General features: G+C 56.8%; 1 protein-coding gene across 1 annotated transcript in view; it reads right to left on the minus strand.

Annotated features, from left to right (window-relative positions):
• Positions 1-24,083, minus strand: part of ZFAT (zinc finger and AT-hook domain containing) — a 145,128-nt gene that overhangs the window by 39,423 nt on the left and 81,622 nt on the right. The window contains exon 12 of the mRNA XM_066379564.1: positions 7,042-7,130. Within this exon, the coding sequence (XP_066235661.1) occupies positions 7,042-7,130 (89 nt within the window). The remainder of the gene's footprint in view (positions 1-7,041; positions 7,131-24,083) is intronic.

Consider the following 24,083-nt stretch of genomic DNA (forward strand, 5'->3'; position numbering starts at 1 on the left):
TCCCATATGTGCCTTGACCAGGCAAGCCCAGGGTTTCGAACCGGCGACCTCAGCATTTCCAGGTCGACGCTTTATCCACTGCACCACCACAGGTCAGGCTACCGATGGTCAGCCTTTCAAGAGGCGCACACCCAAGCTTTCAGAGCAGCGTCATCGGGTGAGTGAGACCGCCACCCCAGCCCAGGGCGACTGTGCCCTCCACACTGACCCTTCCTGCCGCCAAAGCCATCGCACCCTTTGTGCAGGAGAGTAAAGTTCTTGTGATTTTTCTTTTCTTTTTTTTTTTTTTTTTTGGCCCCAAATCTAAGTTTGGCCCCAAACTGCTAAGTCTGAGATCACAAGGTTGGGATCTCCTTTCGAAATCTGCTGTGACAGGGACAAGATCGTGCCTGGGGCCAAGAATTCAGAGGTCTTTGTATCCTACCACAAGCACAAAGCCACCTCTGTTGTGAAATAAAGCCAGAGCCAAATTAAACAATTTAAAAGAACAAATGTTTTAAAACCGTGGGGTACCACAAGTTCAAAAAGGGGTTGCATGGAGACAATTATCTCATCACAATAAATAACAGTGAGTCAATTCGCACTAATTGCTTTTCGTGCCAGAGCTCAGGAGATGCTTCCACGTTCTCCGGTTATTGATTTTTTGGTAATCACCTGTGCTGTCAAAAGTGCAGTATTTCCAGAGAATATACCGTGTATTATTAGGGATTTCATTTAACATAAGTCAATCCAATTGTGTCCTCCCCCCCTCCCCCCAGAAGGGCTTTAAAAGTCTAAAAGACAAGGAAGCAGAAGATGGAATAAGAGGTTTCCAGCAGAGACATTTCAGTCCTAACCTTGTAATAAGTGGTCCCTGGGACCGCCCCTTCCCGGCCACGCCCCTTCAGTCTCCTCCCACACGCACGCCTGTCTCCCGGACAACACGTGATCACAGATGCTCCGCTTCCATCCGGGTTGAGAACTGAAAAGCAGAACACGTGCAGGCCATCGGCGCCCTCCCCTTTCCTTTTATCCTCTTTATTTAACGTTTAGTCATCTCCACTGAACCTGGGAAATGTTCCGGCTGCTGAGTTCGCCCTCAGTCAGCATTTCGCTTAAAGACTGTGCTTGAGCTTGACAGCTGAACAGACAAATGCCGGCCAGGTCACCGCAGCAGAGGGAACGTGCAGAAGAGGCGAGCGCGTCCCTCTGCTTGGCCTGGGCGGGAGGCAGCGCTGCACAGAGTAGCTCTTGTCCACAAAGAGGCGAGCGCGTCCCTCTGCTTGGCCTGGGCGGGAGGCAGTGCTGCACAGAGAGTAGCTCTTGTCCACAAAGAGACAAGCACAAAATCACAGCTCCACCACTTGCATCCTCTTGAATATGTGCTACTAAACTGGACTCTGGGCCTCAGTTTCCTTGTCTACAAAATGGGAATATCAAAACGTACAGTATAGGGCTTTCTAGGGAAAAATCAGGTCATATACGAAGAACACCTGCTGTAATGCCAAACCTACATGGCTGTTATGAAGGGGACCATCCACCATCTTCTTTATTCTGACACCAGATATTTAATTAAACACTCCACCTTGTGGTGGGGCTTTCTGATGGGAGAGAGAACCAGTTCACGGGCAAGAGGAGACACTGGAGGAGAAACAAAGCCCAATGCCATGAGCAATGCCCGATGACTTAGCTTCCTGAGGGGACTGGACTGGGACTCACGGTCTGAGGAGGAACTTCAACCATGCATAAATGTGTGCTTCCCAAAATGATGCTTATTCAAGGTCTCTTCTGTGCTCTCACTCCCTTGCTTGCCAAGCTTAAAGTGGCGACCAGGAAGACATCGTTAGCACAGCCACACCCTGGCTGGCCTCCCCCAAACACCACCTTTGTCCAATTCAGCATCGAAGCCCCGCACGCCCCGTGCGAACTCAGCGGCCTGTGTCTTCTGCTCGTGTAACTAACTCAGTGCTACATCGCACGGACGCGCTGGGATATGAACACCTTAGAGACCCACTGCATTGTCAAGGACGCAATGCCCCTGGATTTGTGAACATCTGTCAACCAGAGAACTTTCTGGCTGCTAATAGGTTGTAAACTCTAGGTCTGACATGATAGGATACTATTACAGTAACCTGCTTAAACCACGGCTTTTAAAAAATGACAGTTAGAATAATGAGGCGGTCTTGTGGGTTCCCATGGCACACAGCACACCATTTAACACACTTGCTGTGATTATATGATTCAGGAGCCTGGCAGAGACAGAGGAGGCCTGGCCTCATCCCCTCCCCCTCAGCCCCTGGCTTACTACTTGGCACTGGGGGGGGGGGTGCAGAAAGGGTGCATTCAAGAAAAGAGTCAACATCTCAGGGTTTTTGCATCAGACATTCAGATGAAAATTTAGTACTTCGTTTATATTTATGTTACCTCTTAAAATTCTAAGTGTTACGTCTGTGGGATCACACACACACTCCCTCTGGAATACTCGTCAATGATAACAAAATCATCGACTGAAATCTCCCTTACGCCCTGGCCGGTTGGCTCAGCGGTAGAGCGTCGGCCTAGCGTGCGGAGGACCCGGGTTCGATTCCCGGCCAGGGCACACAGGAGAAGCGCCCATTTGCTTCTCCACCCCTCCGCCGCGCTTTCCCTCTCTGTCTCTCTCTTCCCCTCCCGCAGCCTAGGCTCCATTGGAGCAAAGATGGCCCGGGCGCTGGGGATGGCTCTGTGGCCTCTGCCCCAGGCGCTAGAGTGGCTCTGGTCGCAATATGGCGACGCCCAGGATGGGCAGAGCATCGCCCCCTGGTGGGCAGAGCGTCGCCCCTGGTGGGCGTGCCGGGTGGATCCCGGTCGGGCGCATGCGGGAGTCTGTCTGACTGTCTCTCCCTGTTTCTAGCTTCAGAAAAATGAGAAAAAAAAAAAAAAAAAAAAAAAAAAAAAAAAAAAAAAGAAATCTCCCTTACTTCTCACCAGTTTGATGGAGATGCTTGTGTTGAGCATATTTTAAGCTGACAAGCAATCCACTCTTCAGGCTTCATGGCATAAATTCGAGGATTTAGTTGGTTTTAGAGACATAGCAAACGTTAAGTTAAATTTAACAGTGCCTTCAGGAGGACGGCCGGCTGGGCTCCCTTTGACAGGACCTGCTCGCCTCCACCTCCACCTCCACACTCACGGCCGCAGGAGGAAGGGCCAGCCTTCACCCGGGAAAGCACTCCCGGCCGCAGGAGAAAGGGCCAGCCTTCACCCGGGAAAGCACTCCCGGCCGCAGGAGAAAGGGCCAGCCTTCACCCGGGGAAGCACTCCCGGCCGCAGGAGAAAGGGCCAGCCTTCACCCGGGAAAGCACTCCCGGCCGCAGGAGGAAGGGCCAGCCTTCACCCGGGAAAGCACTCCCGGCCGCAGGAGAAAGGGCCAGCCTTCACCCGGGAAAGCACTCCCGGCCGCAGGAGGAAGGGCCAGCCTTCACCCGGGAAAGCACTCCCGGCCGCAGGAGGAAGGGCCAGCCTTCACCCGGGGAAGCACTCCCGGCCGCAGGAGGAAGGGCCAGCCTTCACCCGGGAAAGCACTCCCGGCCGCAGGAGGAAGGGCCAGCCTTCACCCGGGAAAGCACTCCCGGCCGCAGGAGGAAGGGCCAGCCTTCACCCGGGAAAGCAGGGCAGAGGACCGACCAGAGCTATTTGTCAGACAAGCCCAGGCCTTGTTGCAGAGCAAAGAAGTGGGAAGTCAGAGGCAAGGTCAGCAATAAGTCACACTGAACAGTTTCCAAAGTGGACAGATTTAGAAAACTGCTGATCTCAAACTGAATGCTTTTTGGTTGTTTTTTTTTTTTTTTTTTGCAGACTTGCACATTCACACACCCAATTTTTGACTTGCTTTCCAGAACTCCACAGCCTCCTGGAGCACCAGAGCCTCACAGAGCAAAGACCCGGAGTGCACACACCCTGCAGCACCAGGCCCCGTGGCGCGTCTCAGCGCAACGCAGGAAAACGGGCGGGAAGTGGTGAGGCGGAGGGAAAGGCCAGGCGTAAGGGCCAGGCCCCTGGCTCAGGGAAACCAGCTCTGGGAAAGCAGGGCCGGTCCAGCAGTGTCCGGGAGAAACGGCCACTCTGGAAGGAAAAGGAGAATGCATAAAGAACTCTGTGTGAGAAATGGACCTTGTGGAAGGTCAGGCACATTCTACAGGAATATACCGAGTCAGTGGAATGAGGGGACTCTGACTTCTTGAGCAAAGAGACCACGTCACAGGCACCTCGCCTCTTCAACTGAGGCCTGACAAAGCAGACAACACTGCACAGGTGTGACCATCTTTTGATGAACAGAGAAAGGAAGAAACCAGGAGAGTGTGGACAGAATAACATTTCAGATCTTTGTGCTGAGCCCTCTGGGAAGCACTTACGACTCATCATCTATAGAGCGACAAGAGGCACTGCTCTGTCCCCACATCACAGAAATGTTACGGAGGTTACCTGACTTGCCCAAGGTCCCACAGGTAGTATGTGGCAAGGCTGGATTCTAAGACAGTGGGATCACAGGGCCACAGTGTATAATGTCAAAAACAAAGGGGGAGGGGTGCGAGCTGCAAGAGACGGGCTCACACAGAAGCTGCACGCCGGATGGGGCAGTTTCTCAGACTTTCCCTGTTTTTGATGACTTGGGCAGTTTTAAGGAGCAATGATGAAGCACTTGACAGCATGTCCCTCAGTTGGGGCTGGTTGACTTTTTACTATAATGGTGGATACATGTTACTATACATTTGTCAAAACCCACAGAATATACAACACCAAGACTGAACTATGACCTTTGGGGGATTATGATGCATCCACATCGGTTCAGCTGTCACAAATGCACCACTCAGTGGGAATACTGAAAATAGGGGAGGCTGTGTCCAGGGGAACAAGGGGACAGTTGGTGTATGTGACCTCCCTGTACTTCCCATTCTACTGTGAACCTAGTACTTCCTTAAAATTAGTTTATTATTGATAAAAAGAGAGAAGACTGGTGAAATCCAAATAAGGCCTAGAGTTTAGTTCATAGTAAATATATCAAAGTCAGTTTCTTAGTTTGCATAATATACTAGGGTTAAGTAACAAGATGTTATCATTGGCGGAAGGTGGGTGACGGGTACACAGGTAATCTCTGTGACTTTGTGAGTCTAAAATGATTTCAAATATTTTTTTAAAAAATCATTTTTAGCCTGACCTGTGGTGGCGCAGTGGATAAAGCGTCGACCTGGAACACTGAGGTCGCCGGTTCGAAACCCTGCACTTGTCAGGTCAAGGCATATATGGGAGTTGATGCTTCCTGCTCCTCCCCCTTTCTCTCTCTCTCTCTCTCACTCTCTCTCCTATCTAAAATGAATAAATTTTAAAAAATCATTAAAAAAAATAGTTATTTTTTGGTCATGTAAAAGGAGAGAGGCTCAGACTCAATCAGCCCTGGAACAGAGAATGTTTCTATTGACAGTGATGGGTCCTACGAGCCTACCAGGGAAGGAATTCCACCAGGTGCTTCTGCCTATGGGCCACGCTGCCTACAGGATGAGGGATGGGCGGTCTGTCTGCCTGAAAGCAAAGTGTCAGGCAGCAAGGCTGAGAGGACGCCCCGTGCTGTTAGACCCCGACCCTGCCCGCAGCATCCTCCGGCCCCCCGGCTCTTCCGGCACACCCATACTAGGCTGACGGCATCCTCGCTCCACCAGGGCTCGCACCTGGACGACAGAGGCAGGACGCAAACAGGACACCTTCAGCCTTTGTGGATGCCTGCTGGAGTGACGGGCTTCCCCAGTGCTTCTGAGCCCTTCGGATTTTAGGACGACACACACGCTGTTGCTATGACGACAGCCACTGTTGGGCTACTCTTAACAGCGAACACTGGGAAACAGCACACCGTCCAACTATGAAGGGAGCGGTTAGGCAGCTACTGAATAGTAGTTAACGTATTTTCATAGAACGTGAAAAGGCCTGTGAAGTGGTGATAAACAAGGCACTATGTGTCGCCTAGAGCTTGCAGGCCCCGCAGCGCCGCCTCCGACCGGAGGTCCTCCGTGAGACCCGTAGAGGAAGCCGTCCCGGCCACCCGGCCCGCCACGCAGCGAAGCCGTGTTCTCCAGCACAGCCTTCCAGCAGTAAGGATGACACTCATCTCCACCACGAAAACGCTCGGTTTCAGCGGGACCGCAGTCACGTCTGAAGAAATTACCCGTCCAACACGTACGAGGAGAGGGGATGCAAAGCATTCTCCAAATCTTATTTGGTGAACACACACTGACTATTTTTATACCATATAAATAAAAACAGGTCATTGCAAAAGGCAGTGTGAGGCTGACCCTGTTACCGTGTTTCCTGACACAGATGACACACACTGTAAATTATGTACCTAGACCTGGAAAAGCGAACCGGTTTTACCGCGCAGGCCAGTGCAGTTAGCATGCGGCTGGAAGACTGAGGCCTCCCCGGGGGTCTCGGAAAGCGGGGAGGGTGGAGCTCCCGGTCACGTGGCCACTGGTATGGAGAGGAGGGCGGGGACATACACTCCACCGCGGAGTAGCCGTGTAAAAGGAGTGGGCGTGCAGTGGGCAGCGTAATTGAAGAAACATCCATTCGAGGGATAAAGGAACAGGAAGCCACCATCTCTGAGCCCCTGCTACACACTGGACACTGTGGTGGGCACTCCCTGAGCACCAGCTGCAGCTCTTCCAACCTGCCGGGTGGGCCCCTTCGCACCTGTCGGCGCAGGGATTTCCCTAAGGAGTCCCGGATCTAAAAGCACACGGACTCGTCCTTAAAGCTGCCGTTCGGTCCTCTACAATGGTTTTGATGGTAAGCATACCCGTCCCCTAGTGTGCACCCTCTTACACAGTCTTCTTGGCCTGGGTTTCCAAAGGAGAGAGAAATGCCACCCTTCTGGGAGGAGTCCAAGGCGTAGCTCCTTTATTCCGTGAGTACCAGCTGTGGGGGCCCGACCGTGAAGGGGGTACCGGAAGTAATGGGCGGTGCCCTCCCCTCCTTCCTTCTGCAGAGCCATGCTTTGCAGCTCAAGCTCAGCTGCGCCCCCCAGGGCCTTACCTTGAAGGAGGCATGCTGTTCCATGTGCCGCAGCAGCTGCGGCTTCTGGGCTGCCGTGTAGTCGCACACCGTGCACTTAAACTGCTTCCCTGCAAAGAAGGGAGGACAAGGTGAGCGTCGCCAGGCCACCAGCACCTGCGTGAGAAGGCGGTGCCAGGCATGGAGCCAGGCGCACGAAGATGCCCGTCATCCGGGAGTCCAGAATCTCAGAGGGGAACCGGCCAGCAGGGGCACAGACACAGGACAGCTGAGTCCACCAGGGAGGAAAAGCCAGCTTAGCCTGGGGCAATCCATGGGCGAGGACACCTGAGCCGGCTCCTGGGCAGAGTCCAGGTGTGTCCAGGTGAGCACGGAGGGACAGGTGAGCACGGAGGGACAGGAGAGCACGGAGGGACAGGTGAGCACGGAGGGACAGGTGAGCACGGAGGGACAGGTGAGCACAGAGACAGGAGAGCACGGAGGGACAGGTGAGCACGGAGGGACAGGTGAGCACGGAGGGACAGGAGAGCACGGAGGGACAGGTGAGCACGGAGGGACAGGAGAGCACGGAGGAGTGGGGCCCGGGGTGGTCAGGACAGCAGAGCAGTGGGCTCTCCCTTCCGGACCTAAAGTGTAAGGTCTGGAGAGAGTCCCGAAGTGGCCCTGGGAGGCCGGGCGGCCAGAACTCTCGAGAAGCGTGGGCGCTCCCCTGAGAGCCAGGAGTGCCTACAGAAGGCCATGCAGCAGGGAGCCAGGTCTGTGTCTTAGAAACCCCTGATTTGGGCAGGGGCATAAAGGGCAGGGATGCTAGCAAGAAAACTCCAGAAAAATACAAAACACAGCTCCTGTAAGAGGATTTATGTTCCAGCAATAGGTACACATTCCATGATGGAATGAACGGGCACATGTTAATGGATATATAGGGCACATTTTTTATGCCCTGATTAGCATAAGTAAAACCTCAACTTTGCAATAATACAAACCTATACAACCCAGTATAACTATGACCCACTTCTCAGAGCAGTGAGCTGTTTGCCAAGCGGCTTCCTGCTCACGGTGCAAGCCGGCTCAGGGCACCACGACACAGCCCCCACACGCGGACCACGGGAGGCCCGCTCCTTCTGGGGGCCTCTGCAGCCTCTGCTCTCCCCTCCTGTGCACGCCAGAACCCGAGGGAAACAGGCTGGCGGCACCGGCTCCCCACGAAGCCCGTCCTCACCAAGGGAACCAGTGAACTCTGCGATGCCGAGCCAATGTCCGAGTTCAGTCCTCTCTTCACCAGACCCGCCTGCTCCTCTGAACCCACCCCACCGCCTCCCTGGCCTCCGACTGCTCGTCCTGAGCTTTCCTGAAGTATCCTCTCCCGTCTGCCTCCTTTACACACCCACATTCCACCGTGTTCCCGTCCTGCAAGCATCCTCGCGTGGAGCTGTGCCCTGTGGGCTTTTGTAAATTTCGGTGCCCAACTCTGCCTCTTCCCTTCCCTGAACTTGAGCTCTGAGCATTGCAGTGTCTGCAGGACTGCCCGCTTAGCTGTCCCCAGTGCCCTAAACGGACTCGTGTTGTACCCACCAAGCGTCCTACCACCACCACCCTGATCACTCACGTCACAGACCCGGCAGCCTTCCTCGGCACGTCCGTGGCCCTAACTTCACTCAACTCACTTTTCGGATTTCCGCGCCTAAATATTTCCGTCTGTTTTGTCTCTAACGCCTCCACTGGTGTTTTAGGCCCTCTTTCCTGGACAATGGCAAAAGCCTCTAAATTGGTTTCCTTCCTCCATGTAACCTTCCCATCCATCCATCCATCCATCAACCATCCATCCAAAATACATACACCCACAAGGAAATTTTACAGCTTACATGAATAACACTTTCAGTAAGGGCAGCAAAAACTGCAACAGTAGAAACATATTAATACAACCGTTTTACTTATCATTCCAGCTGAACAAACCCCAAATTCCAGATTCTCGTAATTCTGCAAGTGTCAAGTGTGGGGGAAACTTTCTCATGTGTAAGGCTGTCAAGTCTCAATTAGAGAGGAATTAACACCTTTTCTTAAACTCAGTATCATCTTTTTCCACACACTTGTGTGCATCTCCACCCAGTCTCAGCCACTACACTTCCCCACTGACTCACGACTCCCACACAAACATCATGACTGAGCCAGGAAGCCCAACCCAGCAGTGTCTGGGCCATCCACCACCAGTGGGGAGAACACTGATAGAACCACTCTGTGATTTGATAAATATTATCATTCATTATTGTTGGGCAGATAAAATGTATCATGCTCACTTTGTTAAAGAGGCCATCGCCCAGGTGATATTAATGTGTGTTGGAGATCGTTGTAACCTGGGGCTTGGTTTTGGGATTAAGCCTTTCCCACCCTTTTTGCTGTAGGGCGGTACAATCCAATCATGCCTCAGAGAAGTGACTTTGTATTAGAGACTACCCTATTTTGTATATTGGATTAAAGGTTGTGAAGCTACACTATAAAATAGGGGTAGAACGGGAACTTGCTCTTGGTTCCTGAGGTTAGCATGAGAGAGCGGAGAGAGTAGAGCCAGCAGCTAAAGGAGGCCACGTGGAGGAGGCCAGGAGAAGCAGCCAAGATGGCGGAGTGCTGAGTGAGATGCCAGTTTGTGTAGAGTTTGTATCTGGGATGAGGGAGAAGATGGGGAACTGAGGAGAAGAAGGCTGGTGAGCTAGAAACCTTTGATTCTAGGAAACTCGGATAAGTCAGTGGCTTTGTGAGCACTGAGTGTGACTGGGTTTTGGAGCCCAGTGTGTATTTTTACTTGCCCGCCAGGTGCAAAGTAGGATTAAAGACTATGGCCCACCAGTTTTTGGCTCCATGGTTTCTTTACCGACTGTCCGAATCCAATGCGAACCTGCATGGGCCGGGCGGCTGCTGTGATAGTGGCCCTGGTCGTGCCTGCTGGCTTTACAATTATCAATACACTTCCATCAAACAGTGAAGAGTAGGCCCTGATTGGTTAGCTCAGTGGATAGAGCATCAGCTTGGTGTATGGGCATCCCAGATTCGATCCCTGGTCAGGGCACACAGGAGAAGCAACCATCTGCTTCTCACCCCTCCCTCTCCCCCTTCTCTCCCTCTTCCCCTCCTATACGCAGTGGCTCAATTGGTTCAAGCATCAGCCCCAGATGCTGATGATGGCTCAGCTGGTCTGAGTGCATCAGCCTCAAGCGCTAAAAATAGCTTGGTTGATTGGAGCATCAGCCCTAGGCATGGGTTGCTGGGTGGATTCCGGCTGGGGCACCTGTGGGAGTCTCTATCTCCCTTCCTCTTACTTAAAAAAAAAAAAAATTTAAAAAAAGAGTGAAGAGTAAGTGGTGGAGATGCCCTGAAATGAGTCAGTGCAATCGCTTCCGTAGAGATCAGGAGTTCACCTTTCACGGTATCGTCCCAAGTCTGCAACAAGTGAGGACAGAGGCAGCTCCTAAAAGCCCTCTTCCCGTGGCAGCGGAGCCCGGGCAGTAAACACCACAAACGTTTTCAGCAACCACGGACTGCCTCCACCAGACAGGCCCCGGAGAGCACGTGGAATAGTCTTCTGCTGCCTAATTAAATAATGCGATGTAGATTCACGACTAACCATGAAACAGCCCTGCTCTGCGACAGTGAGACTGTTTTCCATCCCGATACTCCAGAAACCCACAGGGAGAGCGGACGGGAAGCTAGCACCTCCTCAAGGGTAGGGGACAGCAGAGGGCTGCAGACAAACAGCAGATGGCTGTGCTTCGATGCGAATCTCGCGGCACCCCAGGAAGAGACAAGGACGATGACAAAGAGAAAGAGGCTGAATTTAGACACTTCCCATGACACGCCTGGCTGGCTGGGCCTACCGAGTGACTGGCGGTCAGCCGCTGTGCTGAAACTGGGTGTGTCTGATCGCCTGTGTACCCCGCAGCCTGGGGTGCGGGGCCAGGCGGTGTGACCCCCACATATGGAGGAGGCTCTAGGATCCAGAACCGTCATCCAGGTTATGAAGTGGTCAGTGGCAGAGCCCAAATTTGGACCCCAAAAACCCTGTTCACAAATAAGTTTGTGAACATGTATATGTTTGCTCGCTTATAGTTTGTATTGGGTGTGGGGGACAGGCTGTAAGCAGGTAAGGTTCTTATAGCCTAAGGCTTAGTTTTAAGACTAACCTTTCCCACCCTTTTAATCCTAAAATCTTCTCAACACTAAGCTTTTCCCCACACCCTTGACTGTTGTATGATGTGGGGTGGTGAACTCTTATGAGGGATCCCATTTATGCCTCAGATGAGTGGCTTTGTATCAGAAACTTCCTTATTTGTATATTGGCTTAAAGGCTTCGATTTCTACACTGTAGAATAAGGCAGACCAGGGGCTCTCTCGCTCAGATCCTGCCATCAGCATCGCAGAGGAGAGGCAGCCAGGATGGCGGAGTGCTGAAGGAGAAGCCAGTTTGTGCAGAGAGAAGAAGATGGGGAACAGAGGTGAATAAGGCTGGTGGGGCCTTTGATTCTAGGACACTCTGATGAGTCAGTGGCTTTGGGAGCCCTGAATGGAAAGGGAAGTGTTTTCCCACTGTATTTTCTCACCTACCGGGTGTGAGCTAGGATTAAAGCTAATGGCCCACCAGTTCTTGGCTCCATTATTTCATTACTTTCTGTCCAAATTCGATGTGAACCTGCATGGGCCAGGCGGCTGTGATGGTGGCCATAGCTACTGGCTTTACAACAGCCATATAAGGACTGTCTCAGCTAATCAGGGCACAAGACAATTGCTATAAAGAGAACAAAGGATTATAACAGCCATGGGCACATCTGCACCATTCACACAGAAGTTTGTCACCAGGGATGGCTGCCACTCAGGAAGGGCCACCCACGAAGGGCCAGCAGCGGCGTTCTCCTTCTGGCTCTGCCCAGCTCACCCCGTGGGACCTGACTCCGTCTCTGCTGCTGCTCAGGGGCCCGTTAGAAAAACAGGGAGGAACCATGCCTGCTACAGGACGGGCTCAGACCTCAGGTGGCAGGCAGCTGAGAAGCAGCCCCTGAGGATGAGGGTGCACACAGGGGACCCGGCAGGAGACCCTCCTCCACCCCGGCCACTCAGGTGGCAGGCAGCTGGGAAGCAGCCCCTGAGGATGCGGGTGCACACAGGAGACCCGGCAGGAGACCCTCCTCCACCCCGGCCACTCAGGTGGCAGGCAGCTGGGAAGCAGCCCCTGAGGATGCAAGTACACACAGGGGACCCGGCAGGAGACCCTCCTCTACCTGGTCACTCAGGTGGCAGGCAGCTGAGAAGCAGCCCCCTGAGGATGAGGGTGCACACAGGGGACCCGGCAGGAGACCCTCCTCCACCCCGGCCACTCAGGTGGCAGGCAGCTGAGAAGCAGCCCCCTGAGGATGAGGGTGCACACAGGGGACCCGGCAGGAGACCCTCCTCTACCTGGTCACTCAGGTGGCAGGCAGCTGAGAAGCAGCCCCCTGAGGATGCGAGTGCACACAAGGGACCCGGCAGGAGACCCTCCACCCCGGCCACTCAGGTGGCAGGCAGCTGAGCAGCCCCCTGAGGATGCGAGTGCACACAGGGGACCCGGCAGGAGACCCTTCTCCACCCCGGCCACTCAGGTGGCAGGCAGCTGAGCAGCCCCCTGAGGATGCGAGTGCACACAGGGGACCCGGCAGGAGACCCTCCTCCACCCCGGCCACTCAGGTGGCAGGCAGCTGAGAAGCAGCCCCCTGAGGATGAGGGTGCACACAGGGGACCCGGCAGGAGACCCTTCTCCACCCCGGCCACTCAGGTGGCAGGCAGCTGAGAAGCAGCCCCCTGAGGATGAGGGTGCACACAGGGGACCCGGCAGGAGACCCTTCTCCACCCCGGCCACTCAGGTGGCAGGCAGCTGAGAAGCAGCCCCCTGAGGATGAGGGTGCACACAGGGGACCCGGCAGGAGACCCTTCTCCACCCCGGCCACTCAGGTGGCAGGCAGCTGAGAAGCAGCCCCCTGAGGATGCGAGTGCACACAGGGGACCCGGCAGGAGACCCTCCTCCACCCCGGCCACTCAGGTGGCAGGCAGCTGAGAAGCAGCCCCCTGAGGATGAGGGTGCACACAGGGGACCCGGCAGGAGACCCTCCTCCACCCGGTCACTCAGGTGGCAGGCAGCTGAGAAGCAGCCCCTGAGGATGAGGGTGCACACAGGGGACCCGGCAGGAGACCCTTCTCCACCCCGGCCACTCAGGTGGCAGGCAGCTGAGAAGCAGCCCCCTGAGGATGAGGGTGCACACAGGGGACCCGGCAGGAGACCCTTCTCCACCCCGGCCACTCAGGTGGCAGGCAGCTGAGAAGCAGCCCCCTGAGGATGAGGGTGCACACAGGGGACCCGGCAGGAGACCCTTCTCCACCCCGGCCACTCAGGTGGCAGGCAGCTGAGAAGCAGCCCCGAGGATGCGAGTGCACACAGGGGACCCGGCAGGAGACCCTCCTCCACCCCGGCCACTCCGGAGAGCAGAGCAGCACCTGCAATCCTGCACTTTGACCTCTGTGACACACTGAGACCATCCAAGTCCAGGTCTAATGGAGCCAGCCTAAGACAACACACTTTGCACAGAGAGAACCACAACAGACCAGGCGGAATGTCTGTAAACTGTGATAAAGGGCACGTAGTTCTAGGATCAACAAGTCTCTTTACAAAAGGCTCTCCTGACCCTGCCCCGAGCAACCGCCCTGGCCGCACCCGACCCAGAGCAAGCCTTGAATGCTCTACGATGGCTGGCAGGACCCTCGAGGGTGAGGGTCCCTGTTAGGACGCCGAGTCCACACCCAATCCTCTCCACCCCCTCCCATTCTGCGATTCTGCGCACAGAGCACGCCTGCCCCGCCTCCAGGTTTCTGGACTTGCTGTCCCCAGGGCCTGGCTGCACCCCCCAGGTTCCCAGTGCTCACTGACTTCTGTCCCTCAAGTCCATTTGAATGTCACCTTCTCACAGAATCTGTCCACGACCTTCCCATTTACAATAACAGTCCCCCATCACTCTTTACTGATTCAGGTTTGGCATCCTCAACTTGTAATTTTCATGTTGACACTGAATCATTCCATGTTTCCATTTCATCTCCGTGTCTCAGCTGTGACACACTGCACGTTCTACTGATTTTTTATTCTTCAGTTTCCTGACAGTGGTTTCTGCTTCTGTTGCTGGTTACACTGCCCACCATCGTATCCAAGGTGCCTAGCTGCCCACCCAGCTCCTCAATTCATCTTTGGTTAATCCACCCAGCACCCTCCCAGGGCTGCGTGCTGCGGGGACAGAGACGGCACCCATCCCGCTCCACGTCCTGGGGCTCGGACGCGAGCGCACACTCACCACAAGGCTGGCAGGAAGTTACGGGAGCGCCGCTGCCCGCTGACCCCTCAGCCTCGTCCATCTGCTCCCCACGGCCCACACCCTCACCCAGGGCCCCCTAGGCCTGCCGCAGCCCCACTCACGTGCCCTACCCCAGACACAGATGACTGGACCGCAGTGGACAAGTGGCCAGGAACTTGAAATGCCTGGATATGCAGCCTGTGACTCAGGAGCTGCTGGCAGCATGTTCGCTCCGCGGATAAAACAAGGAAACGAGCCAGTCTGCAAGAGAGTTTGGGGGAGAGCACAGCCAAGACAGACGGACAGGACATCAGCACCAAGCGGTCTGAGACTGCCCCCGGCCAGCTGGGCTCACTCTACGAATGACAGGAGGTACAAAGGAGGCAGACAGGGTGCAGTAGTGAGGATGGGGCGGGCGGAGACAGGGACAGGGACGGGGACAGGGACAGAGATGGGGTGTGGCCACGGCCGGCTGTCAAAAAAGCCTTCTGGCAGGAAGTGAAGGTCAACATAGACGGAAAACGATCCGGCTACAATAAGAGAAGTAACTCGGGGAGAAGACACTGAAAACATGGAGACCCGAAGTCTCTATTAGGTCCCCTGGTACCTTTCTAATACATGTCCCTTTCTGCTTCAGCGACCTCCAATGAGTTCCTGTCAGCTGCAACCGGAAAGGACCCAACACACAGCTGCTGAGTGAGTCCATGAATGCGTGGACAGAACACGCCAAGACCCCGGAAAGCAAACGATGAGGAAGGGACATGAACAAACACATCACTCGGAAGAGGATTAAATCAGAGTCAATTAACCTAAAGGAGGCTGGTGACAGCAAGCACTTATCTCCTAGCACGGGAGCCAGCCAGCGGGCACACGCCTGAGGCACGCTAACTCACTTCACCCCTTTAATCCTGCCAGTGTTGTCCGATACTGCGCGTTATCAAATAACTAAAAATCATTACACCACGGTAAGATCTGATACCTGTAAAGCCAAGAGACTGGACGTTTTTAATAACATGAAGTGCTAAGAAGGAAAGAATGAGGCTGGAAGACTTGCACATTTCTGCTACAGTATTTTGGAAAAGTTGGCAGGGCAGTGCACGTGTAACACCAGGAAAATGCAGCACCAGCCTGTTCCTGGACAGGCGCCCTGAGGAATTAATTCAGAGGCAGGAGAGGCGGGAGAGGCATACGAGCACAACGGGGTCCTGCTACATAAGGTATGACAAGGGGAGGGAAAAAAGAAAATAACACACCGCCCCAAACTGAGGGAAAGGCTGTGTGACTCATGGATCACCACCTTAACGAGACAGCGTACAGCTCTCAAGTGCCTCGTCCGTGGCCTCCACAGGAACAAAACAGAATCCCAACGTTAACCGTAAGGCGAGAGGAATGATATGTATACTTCAATCACAACTATGCAATCATTCCACATGAATACGAATCAAGATTGAAAAAGCGTTTTTAAAAAGAAGAATGTAGTTGTCAGGTGACAGAGCAGCGTGCACCCTTGTAGGACGGGGTTAGCTTTGGCTATTTTTAACGTTTCCTGGGCGACAGAGGAGCATTTCCAATAAACCAGCACCAGGCTCTGAAAGCCTGAGGTGATTCATCCCACCTGCTGTCTGTCGCCTGCGGTGCCGAAGACAGGTCTTTCCTTACAGACCCATAAATGGTTATCAATGGTCCTGAACTTGAAGGTCAAGAGTTCACTGTCTTTTAAAACACCGCCCAGCCTGGCCTGGCCTGTGGTGGCGCAGTGGACAGGGTGCCGATCTGGGATGCTGAGGTCACCGGTTCGAAACCCTGGGTTTGCCCAGTGAAGGCACACACAACAAGCAATTAGTGAACAGCTAAAGGAAGCAACTATGAGTTGATACTTCTCGCCCTACCCCACCTCTGTAAAATCAATAAATAAAATCTTTAAAGCACTGATTGACGTGCGCTCTTTCTGACCAGGCGTCTCTGACCCTCTTCTCCACAAAACAGACGGAGGCGTCTGAATTCTGTAAATGATCTCGGGGTGATTTCTTGCCTTCAGAGGCAGGACCTAATGTTCGCCAACAGTCAGAAAGAAGTCTCACTGAGCCAAGGCGCAGCAACCAGGGGGACAGAAGACAGCTGAGTCACCGTCACAGTCAGGGGAGACACTTCTGGAGGAAAGCACCTGAGGGCAGCACCACAGAGGGAAAAGCAAGCTGCACTGCGGGACAAAGGCTTCGGGTGACAAGCTAGAGGATCCGGAATCTCAGTGCCCGATACAATTCTTCTTATTCGACCCCGAGCCCCAGATGTGAAAGGTCAAAGTCACAGGCACCTAGGTCAACCTCGCAAATATAACCTGAAAGGAAGAGGTCAGAGGCACAGACACACAAGAGCACGTATTACATGAATCAACTGATACGAAATTCAAGGGCGGGCAAGACCAAGCTGCAGTGCTGGAAGGTGGCGCAGTAGCTCCCTTGCGGAGGAGAGAAGGGGAGCAAGGGGAAGGTGGGCGGGGTCAGGAGACTTCTGTGGGGCGGGCTCTGTTCTGTGTCTTGTCCACAGATGTGGTTACATGAGTACACTTCCTTCGTGATCACCCATGGGACTGGACACTTACGATAATGCAACTTTTTTGAGTGTGATACTTTAATTCTGAAAAGGTAAGGAAAAAAATAAAAACAAGACAACAACAAAACAACAAGGCCACCGTCCCTGGAAGGGGCTCGGGGACTGGAATTAAATCAGTTCAGGAAGGAAATGAGTCAGGCAGTCCAAAGACGAAGCCTGAGGACTGCAGGGCAGTGTGACAGTGTGCACCCGGTGCTGGCTGCTGCTGCAGGCGGAGAAAGGCACAGTGCCTGTCACCTGCCCGTGCGACCTGCCGTCAGGCTCAGCCATGATTCCCAGGGCAGAGGCCACCGCGCTCTGGGAACAGGATGTCTCAGCACCGGCTCCCTCGCTCTGGAACTGCGGGATCCGCTGCAACTCCCCCTCCGAGACCAGGGGCGGGGAGCAAGGAGTCAGTGCCCCTCCTGCTCCTGCCTCACAGGGTGCAGTGCCCGCCATCCTCACAGAATCTCCCCCCCTCTCCGGAAAGTGTCTGTCTCCCTGTCTGCCAGGAGCTCTCCAGCCAGCACGTTAAGGACAACTAGCCGGTTGGACAAAGCTGACCTCCGCCCTCTGGAGCACAGGACCTGGCGACAGGATGTGGGCGGAGTCCCAGTACCACCAAACAGTGAAGGAAAGTGGGGGTCGGAGTCGGCTGCACCCTCCACTGAGGTCTCACCCAGGGACAGCGGCATTCTGCGTGTCCGTGAGGCCAGAGGGAGCGGGGTTTGACGGCAGGGAGGGAGAAGAAGGGAGCAAAAATCCTTGTTACTCTGGTTTGGGTGAGATGGAGAGAGGTGCCCCGAACCCTGGAGGGTCAGGACTGCCCCCCTGTGGGGACTGTCTCCGCTGCGGAGGGAAGGAGACTGTGTCAGGACAGGGCACAGTGAAGCAGCGCCTTGCGAGGCCCAGTGCTGGGCAGGAAGGGCCACCGCCCCTCAGCGCTGGCAGTGCGGGGGTGGGCTGGGTGGGGGGCTCAGTAGGGGGCGCACGAAGCCCCCGTCTGGGGAACAGCTGGGCACCTGCCGCTTCCCATTGTTTCTTGCTACACCCTCCTCTGCTTCATGAATTCCCCTGCGATGGGTCCAGCTGCTTTCTTACTTTAAATAGAGTTCTATATAAAACTAACGAGGAGTGGAATGGAAGAAAAATCTTAAACCGTCCCAGGAAAATAAAACCATCCCCTCATCTTCCGGCACCTGGATTCCATCAGCAGATAAAGACCGCGACCGAAAATTCCTTCCCCACTGAAAACAACCTGTCTGGAATACCTCTTAAATTAAATCGCTCCCGCCAAACCAAACTTTATGTATCCCTCAAACTTGAAGAAGCATTAAAATGCTTAGAAAAAGGAATTCCCATAAATCTAGACCCTTACCAGCAGTAATACCCAGAGGCATTCAAACAGAAGTGCCTTCTTGTGACCGTTTATCCAGCCCTACCGAAAAGGCGGTGTTTTGCGTAAGTAAATTTTGCAGAATGACCTCACCCTTTCAACATTGACCCTCCTCAGACATCAACTATGGCTGGCACGGCGCCTTCCTAATGAGACAGTGCTTGAGAGAAGGTAAGCTGATCTTTCCTCAATGACACAGAGGATGGAGATTAATCACCGCTACAAATATCCTCCTCACAGTGTCGCTGAGTTTTGGGGACTATGAGACCACTGCCCAGAAGGAAGAGGTACCTCCATCCAACACTTAGAATTGACCCAGACACATGTCATCTGAATACAATCAGTCTTCACACAGCCCACTGTGGTAGCTGGTGATGCCCTCCCCCGAAGACATCCAGGTCCCAACCCAGAACTGATCAGTGCTACCTGACCCCGCAAACCAGAGCGGAAACAGGACAGCAATACAAACGCAGCGTCCAGCAGTCTCTGGGCTGGGAAGGCTGAGCTTAAAGCAGTGGTTCTCAACCTTTCTAATGCCATGACCCCGCAATACAGTTCCTCATGTTGCGGTGACCCCAAACCAAAAAATAATTTTGGTGGCTACTTCATAACTGTAATTTTGCTACAGTTATAATTCGGAATGTAAATACCTGATATGCATGATGTATTTTCCGATGGCTTTAGGCGACCCCGCTGGGGTCGCGACCCACAGGTTGAGAACCGCTGGCTTAAAGCCACTGGAGGCCGGGATGGCCGAGGATGTTTTCTGTGGTTAGTACATCAGTCTGGATGCCGAGGGGCCTGGATCAGCATGAGACTCAGAAACGAAAGACAAAGGAGAGTGAGAGAAAGAACGGGGAAGGGCGCGGTGCCGGAGCCAGAGTCACGCCACGGGCGCGGTACCGGAGCCAGAGTCACGCCACGGGCGCGGTGCGGGAGCCAGAGTCACGCCACGGGCGCGGTGCCGGAGCCAGAGTCACGCCACGGGCGCGGTGCCGGAGCCAGAGTCACGCCACGGGCGCGGTGCCGGAGCCAGAGTCACGCCACGGGCGCGGTGCCGGAGCCAGAGTCACGCCACGGGCACGGTGCGGGAGCCAGAGTCACGCCACGGGCGCGGTGCGGGAGCCAGAGTCACGCCACGGGCGCGGTGCGGGAGCCAGAGTCACGCCACGGGCGCGGTGCGGGAGCCAGAGTCACGCCACGGGCGCGGTGCCGGAGCCAGAGTCACGCCACGGGCGCCGTGCGGGAGCCAGAGTCACGCCACGGGCGCCGTGCGGGAGCCAGAGTCACGCCACGGGCGCGGCGCGGGAGCCAGAGTCACGCCACGGGCGCGGCGCCGGAGCCAGAGTCACGGCACGGGCGCGGTGCGGGAACCAGAGTCACGCCACGGGCGCGGTGCCGGAGCCAGAGTCACGCCACGGGCGCGGTGCCGGAGCCAGAGTCACGCCACGGGCGCGGTGCGGGAGCCAGAGTCACGCCACGGGCGCGGTGCCGGAGCCAGAGTCACGCCACGGGCGCGGTGCGGGAGCCAGAGTCACGCCACGGGCGGGCATGGTGCGGGAGCCAGAGTCACGCCACGGGCGCGGTGCCGGAGCCAGAGTCACGCCACGGGCGCGGTGCCGGAGCCAGAGTCACGCCACGGGCGCGGTGCGGGAGCCAGAGTCATGCCACGGGCGCGGTGCGGGGCACTGGCGGCTGAGGCTCCTCCACCCCAGTGACGAGGTAACCACTTTCCTCGAGGTAACTCCGAGCACCAGTCTACGCGGACCGCCCAGTAAGCTGCATGGTCGTGTTAGGAAGGACTCGGTTATCTCCAAGGAGGCTTACGTTCATAAAAACCTGAGAATAAGGGCTTCAGGTGGGTCCACACGTGGTGGCGGAGAAAGCGGCACCCCGGGGCCCTGAAATCGGCCCTTCCCCCTCCAGCCCACCGCCCCGACACCAGTGCACACAGAGAAGCCACGGCATGCCAGGCTTACGCAGCAGCCCCCAGCCCGGCCCCCTGGTGGGTTGCAGGGAGGACAAGGGGGCCGAGGACCCGGCAGGGACCCGTCACAGAAGCCTCGTGAGCGAGCGCCGTAACATCAGCCAGCCGGCCGTTCAGGTCCCACTTCCCATGAACTTCCTGCGCTTAGAGTGTACGTTTCTAGAAGCGGAGACCACGGGCTCGTGGGGCGACCTCACCCCAGAGGGATTCTGCTTTAGTGGAGGAGAGAGGCGGGGGACAGAACGCCACACCTCCTCCCCGAGAAGGTGTCGTCACAGGATCTCTCACTAGGAATTGAAGGGGCGAGGAAAAAAAGGCGCTTCTGCACTGAATGCTTGTCTGATTACGACAGGCCCACGAGTGCTTAAAGCTTGGGTAATTCCTCTGTGTAGGTGTTACCAGAACACTTCTTAACTCGAGCGCATGAGGGCGGGTTGGCTTGAAGGGGTGGGTGGGGGAACCGAAGGAATTAGCACTGAACTTCAAAGAGCTCTTTATTCCACGATGAGAGGATTCTTGCTTGATTACACAGCATGGAGGGACTGCACCCCTCAACCTTCCCCGTCCGCTACGGTGAGCAGAATTGTGTGTGGACGTCCGGACCGCACTACACGGCCAGGCCCTCTCCCCACGTCCAGAAGGGGGAGTGTGCTGAAGCGCGGCTCTGGCGTTAATTTCTTGCACGCTGTTGGCATCCAGACAAAGGGTTTGATCAGCCCCTTCACAGATCAATGTCTCTCTTTGTCCGTATTGACTGGCAAACCTCAACCTCTTTAACCAAAACGTTCACCCACACTGATCTAACCCCTCATGAGGCACAGTAATGAGCTCTTTTGGGAACCGGGCACGAATCAACAGGGCAAGAGCACATTAAAGATGCCGATAAGACGTGAGAAACGAGATTCCCGAGCAGGCAAAGGGCAGGGTGGTTACTGCATCCCTCTTTACTTCATTAAAAAGACACTCAAGGAGATCCACTTAGTAGCGAGTGTCTCTGCCATATATCAAAATACCTAGTTCACAAGCACGCGACTATAAACGAGAAGGCGACTGGCAGTCTCTGAGTGCCGCCTCCCAGCCTCTCCGCGAGGGGCACTCCACGCTGTGTGTTTTCTCTCCTTCAAACAACAAAAAACCTTCTACAAATCAGACGCTGTTCCAGGTGCGGGACGTACAAAACCACCTGCGAGCGGAGCCCAGGGCCCGGGAGAGGAGGGCCAACCCCGAGTGAGGAAGTCGTCCTGCGCGTCAGAGGAGGGTCCAGGGAGGAACGGCGGGGGGCGTGGGGAAGAGTGTGGAGTGAGGGAGGTGGCACGTGAGAGAAAGATAAGCCAAGAAGGGAAGCGGAAGGAGCGTAGGGAGCTCGGCTGGTTGAGAGGGTGAAGATCTCATGATGCACAGCCGCTGGGTAAGGCCCTCCCGTCCCGCACCTGGGAGGAGGCCAAGCTGGGTGGAGGCCGTGCCGGGAGGGGGCCGTGCCGGGCGGGGGCCATGCCGGGCGGGGGCCGTGCCAGGAGGGGGCCGCGCCGGGAGAAGGCCGTGCCGGGCGGAGGCCATGCCGGGAGGGGGCCGTGCCGGGAGGGGGCCGTGCCGGGAGGGGGCCGTGCCGGGAGGAGGCCGTGCCGGGCGGAGGCCGTGCCGGTAGGGGGCCGTGCCGGGCGGGGGCCGTGCCGGGAGGGGGCCGTGCCGGGTGGGGGTTCGTGCCGGGAGAGGGCCATGCCGGGCAGGGGCCGGCCGGGAGGGGGCCGTGCCGGGTGGAGGCCGCGCCAGGAGGAGGCCACCCCGGGAGGGGGCCGCGCCGGGCAGAGGCCGCGCCGGGCGGGGGCCGTGCCGGGAGGGGGCCGTGCCGGGAGGGGGCCAGGAGGAGGCCGTGCCGGGAGGAGGCCGGGAGGAGGCCGTGCCGGGCGGAGGCCGTGCCGGGCGGGCGGAGGCCGTGCCGGGAGGGGGCCGTGCAGGGCGGGGGCCGTGCCGGGCGGGCGGGGGCCGTGCCGGGCGGGGGCCGTGCCGGGAGGGGGCCGTGCCGGGCGGGGGCCGTGCCGGGCGGGGGCCGTGCCGGGAGGGGGCCGTGCCGGGCGGGGGCCGTGCCGGGAGGGGGCCAGGAGGAGGCCGTGCCGGGAGGAGGCCGTGCCGGGCGGAGGCCGTGCCGGGCGGGCGGAGGCCGTGCCGGGAGGAGGCCGTACCGGGCGGGAGCCGTGCTGGGTGGAAGCCGTGCAGGGAGGGGGCCGGGCCGGGGCGAGGCCGTGCCGGGAGGGGGCCGTGCCGGGAGGAGGTTGTGCCGGGCGGGGGCCGTGCCGGGCGGGGCCGTGCCGGGCGGGGGCCGTGCCGGGCGGGGGCCGCGCCGGGAGGGGGCCAGGAGGAGGCCGCGCCGGGTGGAGGCCGTGCCAGGCGGGGGGCCGCACCGGGAGGAGGCCGTGCCAGGTGGGGGCCGTGCCGGGTGGGGGTTCGTGCCGGGAGAGGGCCATGCCGGGCAGGGGCCGGCCGGGAGGGGGCTGCCCCGGGTGGAGGCCGTGCCGGGAGAGGGCCACGCCGGGCGGGGGCCGTGCCGGGAGGGGGCCGCGCCGGGAGGGGGCCGTGCCGGGCGGGGGCCGTGCCGGGCGGGGGCCGTGCCGGGAGGGGGCCGGTGCCTTGTGATGGGCCTGTGTCTGATGGGCCTGTGTCTGGTGGGTCTGAGGAACAGGACAGAGACCAATATGTCTGGAGAGGTGGGTCGGGGGGAGTGGAGCCGACGAGGTCAGAGATGGAGAGGGGTAAGAGGGCCAGCCAGGTCTTAGCAAGGACTTGGGCTCTTCCTCCGACATGTATTCAACAGAGAAACTGGCCTGACCAGGCGGTGGCGCAGTGGACAGAGCGTCGACCTGGGATGTTGAGGACCCAGGTTCAAGGCCTAAGGTCGCCGGCTTGAGCACCGCTCGCCAGCTTGAGTGTGGGGTCGCTGGCTTGAGCGTGGGATCATAGACATGACCCCATGGTCACTGGCTTAAGACCAAGGTCGCTGGCTTGAGCAGAGAGTCACTGGCTTGGCAGGAGCCACCAGGTCAAGGCACATATAAGAAATTAGTCAATGAATAAGTGAAGTGCTATAAGTACGAGTTGATGCTTCTCATCTTTCTTTCTTCCTGTCTGTCCTTGTCTGTCCCTCTCTTCCAACCCCTCCCCCCCAAAAAAAATAAAAAAGAAAAGAAAAACAAGACAAGTGGCCATTCTTCGAGACTGGCCCGTGGGTGGCCTGTGGGGACAGGGCAGACGGAGCGGTCGGCAGGCTCCGGGAGGCTGCTGTGAAGCGGAACCCTGGAGCACGCTGACGGGAGAAGACACAGGACTGGCTCACAGCAGGGGGTGTGAACCAGACAGTCCGGAACGACCCCGGGTTTGACTGGAGCAAGCGGGAAGGAGCACCCAGCGACTGGGCGGGGCACAGCAGGGCTGGGCCGACAATGGCCCGCAGGCCCCGTCCAGCCTGCTGCCTGCTTTGTGCAGCTGGGAGTGAAGAGCATTTTCACAAAGTTTGTAAAACAGAACAAAATAAAAACAAACAAAAAGCACTATCTATCAGAAACCCTATGTGGCACTGGAAACCTATTTACTCTCTTTACAGAGCTTGGCGACCCCTGGACCACAGGAGACGGGAGTTTGGGGGACAAGGGGCCCAGCGATGGGTATGCTGAGCCTGAGGTGTCCTCTAGACACGCAGGTGCAGAGGCTGAGGGGCCGGTGAGAAGGCAGGGCTGGGGCT

Source organism: Saccopteryx leptura, chromosome 3 (assembly GCF_036850995.1).
Source record: "Saccopteryx leptura isolate mSacLep1 chromosome 3, mSacLep1_pri_phased_curated, whole genome shotgun sequence".
Taxonomy (NCBI): Eukaryota; Metazoa; Chordata; class Mammalia; order Chiroptera; family Emballonuridae; genus Saccopteryx; species Saccopteryx leptura.